This window comes from Pan paniscus, chromosome 2 (assembly GCF_029289425.2).
Source record: "Pan paniscus chromosome 2, NHGRI_mPanPan1-v2.0_pri, whole genome shotgun sequence".
Classification (NCBI taxonomy): domain Eukaryota; kingdom Metazoa; phylum Chordata; class Mammalia; order Primates; family Hominidae; genus Pan; species Pan paniscus.
The window spans coordinates 25,602,414-25,626,002 of NC_085926.1; the positions used below are offsets into that span (position 1 = coordinate 25,602,414).

General features: G+C 37.3%; 1 protein-coding gene across 2 annotated transcripts in view; it reads right to left on the bottom strand.

The window, feature by feature from the left end:
* TOP2B (DNA topoisomerase II beta) overlaps positions 1–22,978 on the bottom strand; it is a 66,798-nt gene extending 43,820 nt beyond the window's left edge. Inside the window, exons 1-4 of one of the 2 annotated variants that reach the window (XM_034955987.3) lie at positions 22,260–22,978; positions 3,508–3,663; positions 1,892–1,982; positions 524–587 (exon numbers count right to left, since the gene is read on the bottom strand). In XM_034955987.3, coding sequence (XP_034811878.1) covers positions 524–587; positions 1,892–1,982; positions 3,508–3,663; positions 22,260–22,328 — 380 coding nt within the window. In that variant the 5' untranslated portion in view covers positions 22,329–22,978. Of the gene's footprint in view, positions 1–523; positions 588–1,891; positions 1,983–3,507; positions 3,679–22,259 lie in introns of both variants that reach the window. The other variant, XM_034955986.3, reaches the window with a different exon arrangement.
* Between the last annotated feature and the right edge of the window lie 611 nt (positions 22,979–23,589).

Below are 23,589 nucleotides of genomic sequence, written 5' to 3' on the forward strand. Positions count from 1 at the left end.
GGATAAATTTAACAGCTATGTTTCTGGTTTAATGCTACTATTTTTTATACATCTTCATTCTATGCAAAAAAATAATAAAAATCACCACAGTAATATAATTAGCTAAACAACTGGTTACAACAACAGTACCTAATCTATTAAATTATGTCATAAATAATGGAAAACTCCAAACACCAGTCATGAAAAGTAAACTTAAAAGTATAATATAACTGGAATCACACTAACAATAGCCCTTAGCCTTGAGTCCCAAAAGTAAGGGTAAGAAAAGATAGGGTGATTACCCTAGCAGCTGAAATAGCATACACAGCATCAAAGAAAAATGGTCTCCAAGAGCCCCGATAGGGAAGTTCTTAGGAAGAAAAGACAATAAATGACACAGAAAAGAGGCAAAAATAACAAAGTCTCAAACAACAGGGAAACTTTAAAAGAGTACTACCCACATACATTATTTGAGGAGTACTCATAAATTGGGGACTATCTGAATAAAACTTAGCATAAAAAATTAAACTTTAAATATACTTACGGATCAATAGAAACTTTAATACAAGTCATGTTCTTATCCCTCTGTTTATTGTCAGCAGCATTAACTACAAAATTAAACACCTCAATGAGTAATATACAAAATTATATAAATAAATACATGGACACAACTGTATGTGCATCACTGCTTAATATAAACATCTACATATGGTAATAGTTAATGAAAATAATTACTATTAACTTCTCATATAAAATCTTATTTTCCAAATAATATTCCTAAATTGTATTATCACACCAAATTACTGTTATGTTTTCCACCACAAAAAAAGAGGAGGAAATGTTTTAGTGATACATATTAATCAAAACATATTAAGTAAGAACAAACACCTGCAGTTTACAACACCCAAATCCAGGTCTAAAAGTAAAAACTTTTGTTTAATTATATTTTCTCTTGGTAACAAGCAATTGCATTCTATTGATCACTTTCAATAAACTAGTGACTTTATAGGCATATTGAATAGAAACCAGTTCATTTTCAGTTACAAAGAAAAAGCCTTTAACACCCTTAGAAATCAAAATTCTGTATCCTAGGCACTATAGCTGACAATATAAATATTTTTGCATTCATTAACCACTGCTTCAAGGAAATTTGAACACAATCATAGAAGAAATATGCTCCTGACAAACACTTGCAATAAACTTAAAACAGTAAAATTATAATATGGAGGCAAGAGTAAAGGTATAAAATGCAACACAGTTTTAATCTCTTATCTCTTCACCAAATACCAACAGAAGAAGTTCTGAGACCCATACAGCTGCACTAAGAAACCTCAAGTTGCACTGATGAGGTGGGAGAGCAAGAGAATTTCTAGAGTGTCCTTGGTTAAAATATTTCCAAAGTACAAGCATTCCCTAGCAGTCAACTAGGCATTCACATAATTTAATTAATCATGTGATTTGGAGAGGACAGAGATCATTTACAGCAATGGTTATTACACTTGGCTGCCCAACAGAAATATCTGATTTGTTGGTGAAAAACATATTTACATATCCCACCAACTCAATGAATCTGCAAAATCAGTCCCTGTCATCTCCATATTCAAGATGACTCCAGGTAACTGTGATGCTAGCAAATCCCAGATGACTACACATAGAGGAATACAGACCAACTATGGGATTACAAATATAACACATTGATTTCATAGATGAAGAAAATGAAACAAAGATGAAACAGAGATATGAAAACATTACAGATCATGGTAAAAATTTTCTGAAGATCATTTATATTCAGAAGGATAAAAGCCAGAGATACACCTTTCAAATTTATACTGGTTAAGTCTGGCTTTATATATAAAAGGACACTATGATGATATTAATAGAAACACGCATTAAATCCTAAGCAAGTACTCACCCAAAATTTCATCAAAGATCTTGTATAAACCTGGCACAAAGGTAACCTCTCTGCAATTCATTCCTACATCTTCATCATACACCCACATGAACTGCATTGAAAAATTCAAAAAAAATTTTACTCAATAAATCCTTAATACCAATTTTTCATAGTATAATCCACATCCTGTCATTTACACTATATGAATACTTAGATCTGCAAAGTAGAAAAACATATACAACTTCAGTAATAGTCAACTTCACTATTCATATTAAATTAACCTCAAAATTGAGAAATTGTTCATTTTGTATCAAGTTTGTATTATTATAAAGTCAGTTTTAATGTAAGACATCAATAATTATTAGAAACAGTATTAAACAGTTGAAAAAATAAAAACATTACTTTTCATAAATAATGGAAAATTAATGCTTTTTTTTTTTTTATAATACAGGGAGCAGAGTAAAATAATACGAACAAAGCAAGACTTTGGAGTCAGAGAGATCTACTTTGAATCCCAGTTCTTACTAGTTGAGAGATATGAACCAGTTACTTAAATTTATGTAAGCTTCCCTTTCTTCATCTATAGAGATAACAGTACCTACTTCCCAAAATGGTTAGGATCAAATGAGATAATATATGTAAGCCAAGTTCATAGTAAGCAGTAAACAATAGTCAGTGTATATGTACAAATTCTGCAAGGTACTACCATTAACATTAATGACAATATGAACTTAAAGACTTACAAGCCTGGGCGCAGTGGCTCACGCCTGTAATCCTAGCACTCTGGGGGGCCAAGGTGGATGGATCACCTAAGGTCAGGAGTTCAAGACCAGCCTGGCCAACATGGCAAAACACTCTCTACTAACAACACAAAAATTAGCCAGGCGTGGTGGCGCATGCCTGTAATCCCAGCTACTTGGAAGGCTGAGGCAGGAGAATCGTTTGAACCCAGGAGGCAGAGGTTGCACCGAGCCAAGATCACGCTACTACACTCCAGCCTGGGCGACAGAGCAAGACACGGGGTGGGGGGGCATCAGGGGGTGATGGGAGATGGCAGGTGGGGAAGACTTACATAAAAAGTTCATATGGCACCATTTTACTCTATACTTCATTTTTCTGATTTTGTTTTTTGTTTTTTGTTTTGAGACGGAGTCTCGCCCTGTCGCCCAGGCTGGAGTGCAGTGGCATGATCTCGGCTCACTGCAAGCTCCGCCTCCCGGGTTCACTGTCATTCTCCTATCTCAGGCTCCTGAGTAGCTGGGACTACAGGTGCCCGCCACCACACCCAGAAAAAAATTTTTTTTGTATTTTTTTGTATTTTCATTAGAGACAGAGTTTCACCATGTTAGCCAGGATGGTCTCGATCTCCTGACCTTGTGATCCACCCGCCTCGGCCTCCCAAAGTGCTGGGATTACAGGTGTGAGCCACTGCGCTCAGCCTCTTCTGACGGTTTTTAATCCCCAAAAAGAAGTAAATACATTTCTACTTCCAGATCTTTCACCCTACTTTGACTATGACTATAGACAGATGAAATTACAAATTTCCAAAGCAAGTAATTACAATAATTTTATCAACATATTAAAAAGTAAATATAGATGCACATCTCATAATTTCAATCAATTTTAGCAATAATTACCTGCGTCAATGGCTCCACTGACCCAATATATGTATCAGGACGAAGAAGAATGTGTTCAAGTTGTGTCTTCTTCTGATACACTCTCTCAACAGACAACTTCTTTGAAGAATCATTTTTGTTGGCAGTTTCTGACTCTTCTTTTTTTGCAGCATTGTTCTGATCAAAAAGAGTCTAAAATTAACCAAAAAATCAAATTTAAATAACCTACCAAGGGGTAGACAATGAGTATGGACACACGACATGGGTCTTCTTTTTTAATGGCAAAATTATCTTTCAGACTGATTTTTTAAATCTAAAGAAAACATAGGTCTATTTACTGACCGTCTGGCTCTTATTATACAACATGAACCTGTAGTTTTGACTGAGCCCAAAACGTGGGTATAGTCACCAGAATCACTAGAGCAGTCTCCAGCAATCCAAAAATACAAACATTTCCCAATTCTATAAGATATCAAGTTTGTTTGTTTGTTTTCTTTTTAAGACAGAGTCTTGCTCTGTCGCCCAGGCTAGAGTGCAATGGTGTGATCTTGGCTCACTGCAGCCTCCACCTCCCAGTTTCAAGTGATTCTCCTGCCTCAGCCTCCTGAGTAGCTGGGACTACAGGTGCGCACCACTATGCCCAGGTAATTTTTTTTTTTTTTTGTATTTTTAGTAGAGACAAGGTTTCACCATGTTGGCCAGGCTGGTCTCGAACTTCTGACCTCCGGTGATCAGCCTGCCTTGGCCTCCCAAAGTGCTAGCATTACAGGTGTGAGCCACCACACCTGGACTCAAGTTAATTTTTGTGGTCCTCAAAACCTCCCAAGAAATTTGAGTTCTGGTGAAGTTACAGAATCAGAATGACTGAACCTGGCTAGGTGCAGGAGCCCCAAAAGCTTCCAGATGTAAGCTTCCCACCATTAAGCTACTGAAGACTACAGTATAAACAAAAATGACCTACACAAAATATTAACCTATGTAGTTAATAAACACTGATATGACTGAAATGGCTTATAAAATCCTCAAATTTCACACATTTGTAGATCATGCCAATAATTCCTCACATATCAGCTCTGGGTGTCCCAATACTGATCCCAGTTTCTCTACCAGTTTCAAGGAGGCACACGTTGGTGATCTTAATTCTAAACATTCCTACAGCAGATGAGGATGTCAAATCAAATTTCCAAGGTCTACAAATTTCCTTGTCTTCTTAAGAGCAGCAGAGAATATACTTCTCTCCTTCTGGGATTCCTTAATGCTGACAAATATGACATCCCAGTAAAAAGATATTGTGATGGCCTATTTTTTCAGAATCAAAAAATAACTGGAAAGACACAATGAGAATTAAAATATCTTCATAGGCCTTCAATTTTAGTAGAAATTAAAGAAACAGAATACAGATAATAGGAGATACAGAGATTTTGTACATTTAAACAAGCAGTATGCAATTTCAATTCTGCTTTAAAGTTTTTATTTTTAAAAACTGTATCATTAAGTATGTTTAAAAATCAAAATACATGACCTCTGAAAAGTCTAAACGAAGATAAGAATTTAATATATCCTCAGGAAACTCAAACGTTAATTATAATTTCACAATGCAGTAAGTTTTATATACAATTAAAGATTCAATAATATTTCAAAATAAAAGTATTAAAAATAACTCATTTTACTAGATTTTAAACTATATTCTTATACATTCCTACATTTATAAATTTTTCCATTAACACTGCTCAAAGACAATTAAAAGTAGCTTTGGATAAAAGAAAATAATTCTGTTTCACAAAGTTTTCACATTCACATTCCACTTCTGCAAAAGTTAGACGATGAACTAGCTGGCCAGAAAGATGAACTTTATTTTTAAAATACCAGATAGTCTTCAAATTTCTAATCATATTCTTTGCTTTTTATGAAGAAATAGTTGATTGATAAAAACAAATTTACATTTAAGGGCCAGGCGCCGTGACGTTAATTTATAGAAACGATTCTAACAATAAAATCATAATTTATTTTTTAATGAAGCCTCAAAATAGTTAGAAGAAAGATAATAATCATTAAAATCACACTCTAAGAAAGTACTCAAAGAAGATAGATGCTATGGAATCGAAAGTAGGTAACATTTTACCATTAACTTAGAACTGCTATTCTAAGTCTGCAATTATTGACATAAAGGTTGAAGACACATGATAACCATACAAATAAAAGCTTTCGTATTCCAGGCTACTCTTCTAAAACCAACCCCATCACAAAGAAAATATTTTCAAGATTAGACTCAACCAGAGGCTCATGTCTATCTAATTTGTATGAACTAAACTGAACTAAAGGGCACACAGGGATAAAAAAAAAAACAGGAGTAAAACCTTACCTCATGCTTTCTTCAAGAATTTACAACTTTTTCCATACTTCCTTACTTATAATCACCACCTCTTCCTCCCTGCACCTCTTCCCAAATGGATATATTACAAAAAAAAGTTTGAAAGCTTGAACCCACCAAATTCCTATCAAGTTCAAAGACTTACCATTCTTGCTAAGATAATGTCTAAAAAAAACAGGTAACATTTGAGTGTGGTCAGCCAGATGGCAAAACAAGAAACCCCAGGCCTTTCTTTCCCCATGAAGACAAGGATTCAACAATAACAAACAATCCAACTGCCTTTGTGATAAGTTCCAGCACCCCAGGTGAGCATAAAATAGCATCAAAGCTCATGTCCTCCCTCCTATCTGCCCCAGCAAGGCAAGATTGAGAAAAACAAACAAGACAACAACAACTTCCACCTTCTCCCTGGGGAGGAGCAGAAAAGGAATATAACTCCAATGGAACAGCTGAGGGCAGTGCTACCCTAGAAACTTCTTGACTGAATCTAAGTACTGACATTGAACAGGGTGCCAGGTTGAGGGCCATTGAAAAGAAAAGCAATCAAAGTGCTTTGGTTTAGCATCAGACCCTGCAGTATCAGAAACAGACACAAGGTGGAGCTCCAGTACTGTAGTTTACTACAGCACAAGAGGCCACAAGTAAAGCAAAGACACACCAGAGGGAGCAGACAGATGGACAGAGGCAAACCTCTTCAATTAAGAAATTACAAACCCAAAGAGGATGCATCCCCATAAAAGATTTGTGAGGTCTCAGGATTCTCTAGCTAGACTAACTGGATGAAGAAAGTCTTCCCAGTATGAAACCAGACCGCAAAGACCAGAGAGTTAGCTAAGCCTTCAAATGCCAAAGCCCTAACAGAAAATAACAATACAAAGAAACAGGGAAATACGGCCGATTCAATGTAAAAAACTAAATTGCAGCCAGGCGCAGTGGCTCACACCTGTAATCCCAGCACTTTGGGAGGCTGAGGCAGGCAGATCCCTTGAGCCCAGAGCTCAAAACCAGTCTGTGCAACATGGCCAAATCTTATCTCTAGCAAAACAAAACAAAAAAAAATTAGCCAGGTGTGGTAGTGCACACTTGCAGTCCCAGCTACTTGGGAGGCTGAGACGGGAGGATTGCCTGAGCCCAGAAGGTTGAGGCTGCAGTGAGCCATCAGCACACAACTGTACTCCAGCCTGGGTGACAGAGCAAGAGCCTGTCTCAAAAAAATAATAAATAAATCACCACAAATTGAGCCTAAAGAAATGGAAATATATTGTCATACAAAGAATTCAAATTAACTGCCATAAGGATGCTTAATGAAATAAATGAGTACAGATGAACAAACAAAAACTCGGTGTAACAATGCATAAACAAAAGGAAAAAATCAACAAAGATAAAAACTATGATGAAGTAGCAAACATTATTTCTGGAACTGAAGCATACAGTAAATGAATTGAAAATACACTAGAGGGATGTAACAGTAGACTTGAGCAGGCAGAATTTTTTTAAATCAGCAAATTTGAAGACAGGACTTTCAAAATTGCCAAGGGAAAGGAGCAAAAAGGCAAAGGAATGAATAAACATAAAAAGAGCTTAAAGAACTTATGGGCCACTATCTATCAGAACAACATATACATTATGTAAGCCTCAAAGGAGAAGAAAGGGAGAAATGGAGAAAGAGCCTATTTGAAGAAATAATAGCTGAAAACTTTCCAAATCTGAGGACATAAATGCATATACAAATTAAAGAAGCTCAAAGAACTCCAAGGATAAATCTAAAGAAAACTACACCAAGACACATCATAATTATACTGTCAAAAGTCATAGACAAAAAGAGAATCTTAAAAGCAGCAACAGAAAAGTGAATCATCAATTACAAAGGAGCTTCTGTTAGATTACTAGCCAATTTCTCAGCAGAAACCTTGCAAGATAGAAGGGATTGGAAGAATATATCTGAAGTACTGAAAGAAAAAAAAAAAAACACTGCCAACCAAGAACATTGTATCCAGCAAAAGTGCCCTTCAAAAATGAAGTAGAAATTAATACTTTCTTAGATAAACAAACACTGGGACAGTTCATCACCACTAGGTTTGCCCAACAAGAAATGATAAAGGGAGTCTTAAAGCAAAAGGATAAAAAATAGCAACACAGTAACACAAAAATACATAACTCCCTGGTAAAGTCCAAGGAGACTCCAAAAAGTTCTTGGAAAAATGGAATCAAAAGATAAAAATAAAAAACATAAATTTTATTTCTCAACAAAAGCTCCATAAAGGTCAAGACACTTTTATAAGTGATGATATCAGCCATTTAGCTCAACTCTGAAGAACCAAGGGTCTTGGGAATTTAACCATGCCAATGCAGTCTTTTTACATTATCAACTGAAAAAAATAGGTGCCTTTTAAAGATTTAAGATTAGTAAACAAAAAAAGTCAGAAGGAGCAAAATCAGGATTATAAGATGGATGCCTAATTATTTATCATCAAAACTCTCATAAAATTGCTCTTGTTTGATGAAAGGAATGAGCAGGAGTACTGTCATGATGGAGAAAGACTCTGGTGAAGCTTTCCTGGGGATTTTTCTGCTAAAACTTTACCTAACTTTCTCAAAACACTCTTATAATAAGCAGATGTTATCGTTCTTTGGCCCTTCATAAAGTCAACAAGCAAAATGCCTTGAGCATCCTAAAAAACTGTTGCCAAGACCTTTGCTCTTGACCTGTCTGCTTTCGCTTTGATTGGACCACTTCCACCTCTTAGTAGCCATTGCTTTGATTGTGCTTTGTCTTCAGGATTATGCTGGTAAAGCCCTGTTTCATTTCCTGCTACAATTCTTTGAAGAAATGCGTCAGTATCTTGATCCCATTTGTTTAAAATTTCCATTAAAAGCTTTGCTCTTGTCTGCAGCTGATCTAGGCACAATGGTTTCGGCACTCATTGAATGCAAAGTCTGTGAATCTTTAATTTTTCATATAGAATTGTGGAAGCTGAACCGACTGAGACATCTATGGTGTTAGCTATTGTTTCTGCTATTAATCATTGGTCCTCTTAAATAAGGGCATGAACATGATTAATCTTTTCCTGACAAATTGATGTAATGGTCTGCTGCTACAGGCTTCATCTTTAACATCATCTCATCTCTTCTTAAAAGAAGTTATCCATTTGTAAACTGCTCATTTATTTGAGGCATTGGCCCTGTAAACATATTGTAAATCAATGATTTCACCATTCTTTCACCTAAGCTTCTTCATAAACTTGATGTTTGGTCTTGCTTCAATTTTAGCATAATTCATATTGCTCTGACAGGGGCTCTTTTCCAAATGATGTCTTATCCTTCTTAGTACCTCAAACTAGATTTTGTTCAGACATGTTATAACAAGTTAGTACAAGTTTATTTTGATACCAAAAAATTTTGAAATCCATGCATAGTTTTCTCATAATACACATTTTCCATGAACTTTTTGAAGACTATTTGTATATAGACAAATATGGCATCTTCTAGTATTATAATACAGTAATACAGATCACTTAAATATAGTATAGAATTTTTTAAAGCATAAAAAATAATTCTAAATCTGTGTTAAAATATACACAATATAAAAAGAGGTAAAGTATCATCAAAAACAAAGCAGGGGAGGGCAGAGGTGAAAAAAGGAAGAGTTTTCATATGTAATTGAAGTTACTAATTTAAAATTTATTTTTATCACCTGAAGATATGTTATGTAATGGCAAGGTAAAGTCAAGGAAAATATCTGTAGAATATACACAAAGAGAAATTAGAAGAAAATCAAAACATGTCACTAAAAAAAAAAAATCAATGAAAACACAAAAGAAGGCAGCAAGGGAGGAAAGATGGACAAAAAAGCTATAAGACATATAAAAAAAATCAAAATAGCAATAGTGAGTCCATGTCAATAATTACTTTAAATATAAATTGGGCCAGGAGCGGTGGCTCACATCTGTAATTCCAGCACTTTGGGAGACCAAGGTGGGCAGATCACTTGAGGTCAGGAGTTAAGAGACCAGCATGGCCAATATGGTAAAACGCCATCTCTACTAAAAATACAAAAATTAGCCAGGCATGGTGGCAGGCACCTGTAATCCCAGCTACTTGGGAGGCTGAGGCAGAAGAATCACTTGAACCTGAGGCAGAGGTTGCAGTGAGCCAAGATTGTGCCACTGTACTTCAGCCTGGACAACAGAGGGAGATTGTGTCTCAAAAAAAAAAAAAAGATTAAGTGCCCAAATAAAAGACATAGATTGGCCAATGGAATAAAAAAATAAGATCCAACTATAGGTTGTTTACAAGACATCTGCTTCGGATCCAAAGATGCACAAAGGCTACAAATAAAAGGATGGAAAAAGATATTCCAGAAAACTGGAATCTGAAGAGAGTGGCCGTACTTACATCAGACAACATACGGTTTAAGACAAAAACTGTCACAAGAGACAGAGTAGGACATTATATGATAAAAGGGTCAATTCACCAGTAAGATATGCATCTAACATTACAGTTCCCAAATTTATGAGCAAACACTGACAGAAGTGAAGGGAGAGAGAGACCAACACAATAATAGTAGGAGACTTCACTAGCCCACTTTCGGTTATGGATAGAACAACCACACAGAAGATCAATAAAGACACAAAGAAGTTGAACAACACTATAGACCAATTGGACCTAACAGACATACTCAGAACACTCCAATCAACAACAGGAGAATACACATTCTTTTCAATTGCACTTGGAACATTCTCCAACATAGACCACATGTTACGTGACAAAACAAGTCTTAACAAACTTAAGAAGACTATAATCATATAAGGTATATTTTCCATCAACAATGGAATTAAACTAGAAATCAATAGTAGAAGGAAAACAGTAAAATCCACAAATAAGTGGAAGTTAAACAACTCACTCTCATATAACCAATGGGCGAGAGATGAAATCACAAGCGAATTTAGAAAATATCAGGAGACAAATGAAAACAAAAACACAATAGAGCAATATTTATGTAATGCGGCTAAAACAGTATTACACCTAACATTAACAATCAGTAAAGATCTCGAATTAACAACCTAACTTTAGACCCTTTCAAAGAACTAGGAAAAGAGAAACTAAACCAAATTAATGAAGGGAAATAAAGATTAAAACAAAGATAAATAAAATAGAGAATAGAAAAACAATGAGGAAAAAAAAAATCAATGAAACCAAGAGTTTGTTTTTTGAAAAAATTAACAAAACTGACAAATCGTTAGCTAGATTACATAAGAAAAAAAAGAGATAATCAAATAACTAAAATTAGAAACGAAAGGGGACATTATAATTGATGTCACAGAAATAAAGATTATAAAAGACTTACATGAACACATATATGGCAACAGATTAGATAATCTAGAAGAAATGAATACATTCCAAACATATAATCTACCAAGACTGAATCATGAATAAAAAATCTCAACAGCCCTATAACAAATAAGAAGATGAAACAGTAATCAAAAACTTCCCAACAAAGAAAAGCCCAGTACCAGATGGCTTCACTTGAAAATTCTACCCAATAATCAAAGAAGAATTAACTCTTCAAACTCTTACCAAAAAATGAGGGGCAGGGAACACTTCCAGAATCATTCTATGAAGCCAGCATTTCTCTGATACAAAAACTAGAAGACAGAACAACAGGACTACAGAACAATACCCGTGATGAAGACTGATGCAAAAAATCCCCCCAAAAATACTGGCAAACTCAATTCAATAGCACTTTTTTTTTTTAAGAGAGGGTCTCATTTTGTTGCCCACACTGGAGTGCAGTGGCATGACAATGGCTCACTGCAGCCTCAACCTCCCAGGCGCAAGTGATCCTCCCACCTCAGCACACCCACCCTCCTCCTTAATACCCCACAACCCCTGCCCCAAGTTGCTAGTACTACAACTGTGTGCCTCCACACCTGGCTAATTTTAAAATTTCTTCTAGAGACAAGGTTTTACCATATTGTCCAGGATGGTCTTAAACTCCTGACCACAAGTGATTCTCCTGCATTGGCCTCCCTAAGTGCTGGGATTACAGGCAGGAGCCACCATGCCTGACCCAACAGCACATTAAAAGGATTACACACAATAAGCAAATGGGATTTATACTTGAAATGCAAGGATGTTTCCAAATATGAAAACAAATCATTGTACTACACTATATTAACAAAATGAAGGGCAAAAAACACATTATCATCTCAATTGATGTGCAAAAAGCATTTGACAAAATTCAACACACTTTCCTGATAAAAACACATAACAAACTAGAAATAGAAAGAAAACACCTCAATATAATAAAAGCAATACACACAAAGCCAACAGCTAACAGCACATATACTGGTGAAAGACTAAAAACTTTTCCTCTAAGATCAGGAGGAACAAGGCAAGGATGCCCAATATTACCAATATTCAAGATAGTATTAGAAGTCCTAGTCAGAGCAATTAAGACAAGAAAAGGAAATAAAAGGCATAGAAATTGGAAAAGAAGTAGAATTATGCTCACAAATGGCATAATCTTATAGTAGATAACCCAAAAGATTCCACAGAAAAACTATTACAACTAATAAATGATTTCAGCAAGTTGCAGGATACAAAAATTGGTTATGTTTTCATGCAGTAACCATGACCAATCAAAAAAGGAAATTATGAAAACAATCCCATTTACTATAGCATCAAAAAGGATAAACTACCACAGAGTAAACTTAACCAAGGAGGTGAGAATAATGTCAAAATACAAAACATTGTTAAAAGAAATGAAAAAAAGATACCAATAAATGGAAGGGCATTCCATTCTCATGGATTTAAAAGCTTAAAATATTGGTAAAATGTCCAAACTATCCAAAGTGATCTACAGATTCAATGCCATTCCTACCAAAATCCCAATGGTATTTTTTGCAGAAATACAAAAAAAAATCTAAAATTCATATGGAATCTCAAGAGGACCCATAGAGCTAAATCAGTCTTTAATCAGAAGAATAAAGCTAAAGGCCTCACACCTCCTGATTTCAAAACCTGATTTTACTACAGAACAACAGAAATCTAAAACAGTGTGGCACTGGCATACAGACAGAAGAGAGAGCACAGAAATAAACCCTTACATAAAAGGCCAAATGATTTTTCACAAGAATGCCAAGACTACACAGTGGGGAAAGGACAGTCTCTTCAACAAATGGTGCTGGGAAAACTGGATAACAAGCAAAAGAATGAAGTTGGACTCTCATGCCACATACAAAAATTAACATAGATTAAAGACCTAAAAGTAACACCTAAAACTCTGAAACTCCTAGAAGGAAACATACAGGAAAACCTTTGAGACATTGGATTTGGCAATGATTTCATGGATATGGCACCAAAATCACAGGCAACAAAAGCAAAAATAGACAAACAGGACACCAAACTTAAGAATTTCTGTGCACCAAAGAAAACAACTGACAGAGTGAAAAGGCAGCGTATGGAATGGAGAAAATATCTGTAAACCATCAAATGGTTAATATCCAAAATAGATAAGGAGCTTCTATAACTCAACAATAATAACCCCATTCAAATGGATAAAGGATTTCAATAGACAATTCTCCAAATAAGATATGCAAATGGTCAACAGCATATGAAAAGATAATCAACATTACTAATAAGAGAAATGCAAATCAAAACCACAATAAGATATCACCTCACACCTATTAAGACAGCCATCAGAAAATAAGTGTTGGTAAGGATGTGGAGAAACTGGAACATTTCTACACTGTTGGTGAGAATATAAAATGCTAGAAAAATGCTACAGCCATTATGGAAATAGTGTGGAGGTTCCTCAAAAAATTAAAAATAGAATTACTATATGATCCAGCAATCCCACTTTTGGGTATATATCCAAAAGAATTCAAAGCAAAATCTCAAAGAGATATTTGCACACCCATGTTCATCACGGTATTATTCATAATAGCCAAAAGGCGAGGCAACCCAAATGTTCACTGATGTATGAATGGATTTTTTAAATGCGTATATAGATACAATGGAGTATTATGCAGCCTCAAAAAACATGGAAATCTTGTCATGTGCTATAACATGGATGAACCTCAAGGATATTTTGCTAAACAAAATAAGCCAGTCACAAAGGACAAATACTGTATGATTACAATCATATAAAGTATCCACAGTAATCAAAATCATAGAAACAGAAAGTAGAAAGGTGGTTAACCAAGGGCTGGGGGGAGAGGGAATTAGTGTTTAGTAGATATAGTTTCAGTTTTGGAAAATGAAATACTTCTAGAGATCTGTTGCTTAACAATGTAAATATATTTAACACTACTGAACTCTACACTTAATGGCTAAGACAGTAAATTTAATGTTGTATTTTTTTACAACAAAAAAAATTGAACATGTGAAATGTAGATGACTTTGTCTAATACTATTTGTAATTTTCTCTAGGAAGAACATAGAAATACTGTAAAATAAGTGTGATGAATGTGTGACAATACACTTTTTTCTAAATATCATATGACAACTATTGAGGAAAGAAAAAGATATACCATTCTATTTAAAGTCAGGAAAAGCCTTAAGGGATACACATTATTTATAGAATACAATGGAAGTCATTTGCAGATATTTCAAATCAACTGCCAATTATAATATCAAACAACTTATAAAACCTAGGGCATGGTGCCATAGGCCTGTCGTCCCAGCTACTCTGGAGTCTGAGACCGGAGGATCAATCCCCTGAGCCCAGGAATTTGAGACCAGCCTGGGTGATAGCAAGCCTCCATCACAAAAATAAATAAATAAATAAATAGATAAAAAACAAACAAAAACCCTTAATATAAACCCTTAAACTTGGACGTTTCAATGAGTAAATAAGTCTATAATTACTATACTAAAAATAATTGGTGTTAATCTTTTATTGCTCTAGTTTTTATAGAAAATTTATATTAGTAAAGATAATCAAGTATTTTTAAATTAGTAGTTTATCAAAATGGCACTGTTTAGTGGGCATTACAAAGGAGTATATATAAAACATGAGCCCATTTTTGTCAGAAAAAAATTATGCATAATATATGCATGCATAGGAAAAAATGTGAAATATGCCCAAAAGAATATCAATAAAAATTATCTATAGAGTAGAAATACATGCCATTTTTATCTTTCCTACACCTTTTCTAAATTCCTACAATGAATGCATAAAGAAATATGTTAAAGGCTTATTAACCCAAGTATGTGAAAACATAATTAAGCTAGAATAAAACTGAAGGTTTCTTTTCCTAGAGGCAATGTTTACACCTATTTATTACTTCTGCAACCCCAACTTTCTCACTAGAGGCTATGCAAAAACAAAATCAAAATACACAAATAAGATTGGCAGCCTTGGCAGAGTAGAAAGTAGAAATTAACACTAGAATCCAATTTGTCTTTTACATTCCCATTCTCAACAAATGGTAATTTACATTGCTCACTGGCTCACTAGTGGCAAACACAGGAGGTTCTCCCCTGAGACTTTTATATGCTTTTGTAACAGAAACCTGAAATAATAGTCTCTTTCAACTCCTGTTTATCAGCAGAAAGTTGTCCCCTGAGCAATGTCCAGGTCACTAAAAATCAAAATCTGGGGTAAGGGGAGAGAGGGCAACTTACCCAGTTAATATGATGATCCCATCCCTAGAACAGGTATGCATATTTAATACAAACCACCTTTGGCCTTAGAAGAGAGAAGCTAAATGAGAAACCTATTCTGCACCTTCTCCCTTGCTGTTATCATCACTATCTCTATCTCTTAAAAAAAATGTCACCCTGGGTAGCTCTTCAATTTTAACACTTTTGCTGACAATATTCAGAAAAGAGAACAGAAAATTGCCTTGAACAACCACAAACTAGCAAACTCCTATCTGCATATTTATAAAAGCACCTCAACTTTACACATCATAAAAGAGACTGATGTATATCTGACACGTGCAGGCTAACAGAATTATGCTCACTTTAGACCCAGAAGAGTCTTTTGATTTTACCTTTTTTTATTCTTATATGTTCACAGTAATAAGATATCATGTTCTATAGCAATTGCTCCCAGTACTCCACATTGAATAAAAATTAACAACATGCCTTTAAAAATAATAATTCACTGGCTGGGCGCGGTGGCTGACGCCTGTAATCCCAGCACTTTGGAAGGCTGAGGCAGGTGGATCACCAGGTCAGGAGATCCAGACCATCCTAACATGGTGAAACCCCGTCTCTACTAAAAAATACAAAAAATTAGCTGGGCATGGTGGCGGGCGCCTGTAGTCCCAGCTACTCAGGAGGCTGAGGCAGGAGAATCGCCAAGAACCCGGAAGGCAGAGCTTGCAGTGAGTCGAGACAGCGCCACTGCACCCCAACCTGGGCAACAGCAGAGCGAGATTCCATCTCAAAAAAAATATAATAATAATTATTATTATTATTTACCAAAAGCATTTTGAATAAATTTGCGTTGAGACTAACGATTGAAAACTTGTTATTTAAGTTTATTTGTAATTTATTTCCCTGCCTTAATTTATGTGAACAAATTACCAAACTACTGATAGTAATAAACAATGCCAGCATCCAATTAAATTGGAATCCAAAAAATCAAGGCTACATTTTCATTATCATAAAGACAATAAAAGTGTAAAATAATCACCATATTAAATTTCCTACACATATCTAAAAGTTGTTTTAATTATATTCTTTTTAATTTATAAATATGATGATAACATCATTGACTTTTTCTGAATTTCAAGTCAGCTGCCAAATTAAACAAAGCATTTAGGGAAAATTTAAAATTATAACAAAAATATCAAAATAACTATATAGACTATATATTTTAAATATTAACCTATCTTATGGCACTTTTGCAATATTGCTAATGCCTAATAAAAAAACAGATTTAATACTAATCCAAGATTTGATCTTTTTCAAGAACATTTCTCAATCATCAGAAGAAAATGGAAAACATTCCAGTAAAACTTCCTATTTTTCAGAACGACTATACACCAAGATCATTCTGCAAAACAAAACAAAAGATTCTTCAATGGACAGAATTGTCACCTGAAATATAGCAATTTGGCAGAAGCACCCAGTTTGTTTTTCTGAGGGAGAATGAATTGCTGACAAACAGGGTAAAGGAGATGGTTTGCCAGTTGGTACTAAAAAAGAACTGAGCCACTCATTCACATAATCAACACAGAAAGCTCACCATCACCAGGCCAACAAGAGTGGAAGTGGGGGCTGGCAGCCTAGCAATGAGCCCCTTCTTTTACCTTCTTCTGTACAATCCCCTCAGACTTAACACCAACCTTTTATAATGTCTCCTCTCTCTTTTCTCCCTCAAGGCTGCCATCCCATGATGTTCATTCTAACCATATTTCACCTATATGTAAATGGAGAGGCCATGTTATCTACCCACCATTAATGAAGCAAAAAGCAACAAACTGTCCCCTGTCTATGCTCCTTTAGAAATACCCTTCTAAACAAAGGGGCAAGGAAGAGATAAGAGATACTTAAGACAGTAACAAATGCTTAGACTTCTGCTATGAAAATAGGCTTTCTCTATAATAAAGGGAATGAAAATACTTATCACTGGATTAAAAAAGAAGGGAGAATGTATGTGTGAACCCATCTGGGAGCTACTATGTGCCAAGCACTACGATAATCTTAATTAATTCTTATATAGTATCTCCATGAAATAGACACTGTTATAATTCCCTTTGTACAGATGAGATAACTAAGGTTGGGATAAGTGTTTTCCCAAAGCTAACAAAACTAGTACTTGAAAAAGGTGAATTATGAAACTAGATGATCTGATTTCACAGCCCATACTCTTAGCATTATGCTATACTAAGTACACATATTCTGAAAAGGAAATATACTCCTTAGCTTTTTGTATGAAAGTAAAAGATTAGTAGAAAAAGACAGGTATATCCCAGATGTCTCCTTATTCTGTCTTATCAGAGTATAAAAGATGAGTTGTTTTGTCTTTCAATGTTTTTAAAGTTGAAGGCTGTGTAAATGTTAAGAACACTGAGTCTGGTTTAAATTCCACCTCTGCCTTAACCATGTGCCTAAGAATTTGTTACCTAATCTCTAAACCCGTTTCCTTCTCTGCAAATAGGAATAACTATAGCTACTTCAACTTTTCGTTAAAATGGGGTTCTATACGTGTTAATACTTTTAAAAATTCAAGAAGTTTATTTTTTAAAGTGTACTCAGTAAAATGTAATTGTTGCCACCACCTAACCAACAAACCTGGGATTACAGGTGAACATACTTCGATTCAGAAAAATTAAGTTTATTAAAAACGTGCCTAAATACTGCTATATCATGTACTTGAGAACGTATCTAAAAAACACTGCTACTTAAACTCTTGTCCTACTAATGATAGAAGACTTTTTAGGAAGTCAGCATGTCAATTATCCAATTTTTAAATAACTGAGACTGGATTACGTATCCAGATCTTTGTTCAACACTATAAAGGACATAAACAAGGAAAATACATGCTCTCTAACTTCAGAAATTTGTAATATTAAGACAAAGTTATCATGCATGAAAGTTACATAAAAAATAAAGACTTCTGTTTTATGATTCATGAGAGTAACAAACATTCAATGAAAGAAAAAGATGAGTATCAACTGGAAAATAATAATGTGACGAGGCTCTGAGCTAGCCCTGAAGAACAGTTAAGATTTAGACTAGTAAAGAGAAGTGAAAAAGTAATTCCGGATGGAAGGCAAATATGTAAAGACAAAGTGACAAAAACAAGCATAACTTGTATAGGGAACAGTGAAGAGATAAATCTAACTATGGAGACTATAATAAATAAATTTCATTGGAAAGGGCACATAGTTTATGAAAGTCTGGCTCAGCAATTTAGACTCGCAACAGTAAACCACTAAAGCAAGGTTCTTAAAATACATCTTTAAACAATATTTAAATACATAGTCATGTTTAATTAGAGATATTCACACTCCAAAAAATATGTTATATATTTCAAAAAATGTGACTTTTGAGAAAACTACAATGTTATTTGTGGTTATACAGTTTTTCAAAAAGAGACTTAACTGTTAGAGATAAATACTGAAATATTTACAGAGAAAGTGATAAAATTCTAGGATTTGCTCGCTTCAAAAGAATGAGAAGGGATAAAGTGGGTGGTCTTAGGTTGATTTTTTTTTTTTTTTTTTTTTTTGAGACGGAGTTTCACTCTTGATGCCCAGGCTGGAGTGCAATGGCGTGATCTCGGCTCACCGCAACCTCCGCCTCCCAGGTTCAAGCGATTCTCCTGCCTCAGCCTCCCGAGTAGCTGGGATTACAAGCATGCGCCACCACCCCAGCTAATTTTGTATTTTTAGTAGAGATGGGGTTTCTCCATGTTGGTCAGGCTGGTCTTGAACTCCTGACCTCAGGTGATCCGCCTGCCTTGGCCTCCCAAAGTTCTGGGATTACAGGCGTGAGCCACCACACCCGGCAGGTTGATAATTATTGAAGCTTAAGGCTAAATAGAGGGAAGCTTGTTATACTACTCTGGTTACCACTTTTTGAGATGCTTAACATTTTCCATTAAAAATTTTTTTTAATCTACCAAGTTAGAATATTGTTGGGAAAAAGATTAAGTCATATAACTGTATTCTAGTATTTCCACAAATGTATTTGTTACAATCACTTATGATACAAGACTGACAGAATGAACCAGACTATTACTATCTACTAATCAAAGCTCTACAAAGAATTAATTCAAGAAACCCTGCTGCCTTAAGAGAAGCCTTTGTAACTGCTATACATTTTAAATCAAAATAGCTTTGCCATGTTTATATTTTTCACTTTTTTTAATTATAAAAAATTCTGGTTGAGATACTACTACAACTCAAACACAAACCAAATGAATTATTAAAATAAGTTAATGCCAGTCCTAAAACCACTTGGCTTTGTAGTTTCAGATATTGAAAGGCAAATTTTCATGCAATGACATTAACAACACATGCTGGCATGCATCCCAACAGTAGTTAATATCAGCAACACATGGCATACAACTCCTCACCCAGAAGAAAGAAATCAGGGGCTAATTCTATTTTTATTTCTTCCTGTTACCACAAGCAGGTGGCAACATAACACTAGCTTCAATAAAGCAGACGAAGTTACCTTTCTCAAAATAGATGACCACTGCAATAAAGCCCCAACTCATGCAAAGGAAAAATTAATTTGCTTTTACCCCAGCTAAAAGATATTTTATGTAAAATCAACTGCAATCTATTATTTGAGTGTGCATTTCTTGAAGTTCACCAATAATAACAAACATCATTAAGCCCAGCACTGTGCTACATACGTTATCTCATTTCATTCTCAATGCAACCTTATCTGACAGATAAAAAAACAGGCTTAGAAAGGTTAGGTTCCTTGGGAAAAGTCCAACTAAATGTGTTGGAGAGACAGTATCTGAATCTACATCAGCCTGACGTCAAAGCCCATAACTACCTCACTATATTGCCTCCCATAAAATCAAACCAGTCTATATGATCAATGATGTATATTATGGACATAAAGATGCTCATATAACCTTAGAGTAAGCATCAACTCTTAAAGAAGACTTATAGGAGTGATTATCTTTTTAATAAACTTCTAATTCCATAAGATATACTCTATAAATAAAACACTAAGTGATCTTCACTTTCTTTATTTTACTGCATTTCCCATATTTTCCATAATCTGCTTTATAATGAAAATTCCTTTAATCAATAAGTCAATTTCAGTTTCAAATGGATTTTTCTATCTTGAATGAGATCCTCCAAGTTTTGCTAAATTAGCAATGAGTTTCCTATGGAGCTTGAAAGAAATAAATTGTCATTTAATTATCTACAAAATTATATAAGTTAATTAAAGTACTGCTATCAAATGTTAAAGCCAACAATCCACTACGGAGCAAAATGTTTACCATTATAGAACCAGAGGTCTTCAGAGGAAACACCGATCAGGCCTCAACACTTCCAAATAGTGAATGAGAACTTACAATACCATTTGGCTGTCTAAGTCAATTTTCCGATGTCTGATTTTAGTGACAGGGGTAAAAGCCATTAATTCTGAAAGTCATTATTTTGCATGTATGTGTCCATCTCCTCCTTCTTCCTCTCACATACCCTCTACTGCAAGTCCACATGGACCACTAACTTAGTATCTGACATTTTCTCTCCTGGCCCTAGTCCCTTCATACTTTCATTCTACATAATCGGAGTAATATACAACATTCAAAGAATTTCAACAATAAGAGCATGGCAAGTTATTTTGCAACGTACCCTGGCACGCAAACATAAGTGATTAAAATGTTTTGCTGCTGTCAGTAGCACCCTTTTTATAAGAAGCAGTTGTCAATATAGCACAAATTGCTATTCAACTCACCCAAACCTCACCCAAACAAAGAGAAAATGAACTAAGTAACAAAAATGCCTATATGAAAGCTCCCTTGAGGTATTTAAAACAGGGACGGGGGAACAGACCGTCAAAAGTCCCGAAAAATGTAACACTTTTTACTTTTCTCCGAAATACCTAGGTTTTCTGTATAGGAAATGACCCTGGTCTGAACTCTACGCTGAGCAAGTGAAATGCCGGCGAATTATCGATCTGTCGTGGGAATCCAGTCTCCCTTCCTCCTTCCGCTGCAGTTACTTCTACTTCCCAGCAGGAACTGAGCGTCGAAATCCTTTAACTTCAGGACTAAGCACTTCAGTCACCTCTCCAGGACATCCATTCAGCCCTCACCCCGTTACACCTGCGATGCTGACGTAGACAAGCACTTCTTTTAATAATCTCACCCTGACAGAGGGACGACCTACAGTATTAACTGCTGTGAAAGTCATCCCCAATGCGCTCTCAATTGAGCGCATTGAATGAGGCTTTCCAAATTGAAGTGCAACTTGCTGTAGAAGTCCCAATGCATTCTTCTTTGAGATTAAAGCCCCAGAAAGGGCTGCATTTAGAATACACACACACACACACCCCTTTTCCCAGGGTTTTCTTGAACTACATTTGGAGAAAATGCTGCCCCACACACAGACACGCTTGCATTATCGCCATCCCCACCATTTCAGGTTCGGCTGCCCCGGAAGAGTCTGGTTAAAAAGAAAAGAGAGGAAGCGGGGGCTATATGTTACGTTCGCGGTTTTGTCTCCCCAAAGTTTCAAGTACACATTACGCTCTGGCAGTCAGGACTTCCAGAGACGTACAGAGAAAGAAAGAAAGAAAAGGCGCGGGGAGCGGGCTGGAGGATTCTGCAAGCACAGGCCCCTATGGAGCGCCCGTTCGGGGGACGGGATTTCCCTCCCTTTCCCCTCCCCCGCCCGTTCGGAATTCCGCCCCCGCCGCGGGCCCGGAACAATGCAGCCGCCCGTCCCGGGGACCAGCCACTTACCACCCAGGTCAGTGCCCCGTTGCCGCCGCCCACGCCGGCTCCCGCGCCGCAGCCACCCGACTTGGCCATGGCGAGTGCCTCCAGCTCACAGGCCCTGAGGCCGCAGCAGCCGCTCCCGCCTCCCTGCGGGCCGCTGGGCCCCGCCGCTCCGCACCCACCGCTCCACTCGCCGCACTCCTAGCCGCGCCGACCCCCGCGCCCCATCGCGAAGACCCGGAGCGGACGTCCAGCCGAGCCCGCTGAGGAGGCCGCGCCGCCGGCTGCCCTCAAACTCGAGGCGCGGCGTCCGCGTCGCCCGGGCCTAGCGCGGCGGCTGAGGAGAAAGCAGGGAGCGACCGGCGGCAGCCGAGCGGCGGCGTTGCCTTCTCGCCCGCCCGCGGGCGCCGCTGCGGGCCGGGCTGAAGCCCGGGCGTGCGAGCCGCGAGGGCGGCCGGGGAGCCCGAGGCGCTCGGACGTGGCGAGGACGCAGAGGTGCCTTGTCCTTCTCACACTCCGCGAAGGCCAGCCACTCGAGTCGCCAGAGTAGTCGTCCCGGTCGCCGCCGCTGCTTCAAAGGCCGCCTTAGCCTCGCTGCAGCCCCGATTTCCTCACACACACACACCGAGAGGGACAATAAACAGAGCCGCCGCCGCCGCCGCCACGGTCACCTCCCTCTTGTCCGGCATAACACCGCACACACACATTTGCACACCGGGGAGAGAGGGAGGGCGCGGCGGCCGCCCCCGCTGTCAGTCAGCGCCATGCTGTCCAATCCGGGCCTTGTCGCCACAGCCTCTCGGCCAATCCCAAAATTCCAAGCCCCCTGGAGGGGCGGGACCCGAGGGGGGAAACGTCATTGCGGGTAGCAACCGAAAGGAAGACTTGGGGTTTTTGTTTGTGTGTGTGTCTGTGGGTTTTCCATTTGAAGGGAGAGCAGGGGCTGCTTCAAGGGTCAATTGAGGGCGGCAAAGGGAAAGGGTCGAATTGGCCTCGGGTCGATTGTAATCCTCCAAGCGTGCTGTTTACTCTGAGACCTAACCGGGAATCCGAAGCGTTTGCCTGGGGCCTCTAAGGATGAGGATGGGGGCGGGGTGGGGATGGGGGTGGCAGGAAGAAGCCGGGGGCCGTCCCAAAGGGAAATTATTTTTAAAGAGCGGTTGTAAACCGCAGGCAAGACGTTGTAGACCACTGGTGCAAGGAGGCCCCGTGACCCGGCCTCCCCAAGGGCCTAAGTGGACGCTGCTGTCGAAAAAAATCATCTCAGACCTTCTCCATCTCCTTCTTCCGTCTCCTCCCCTCACCCCAAAAGAGCATATGGTCAGTTTCAAGAAAACTACATATGAAAAGCTTA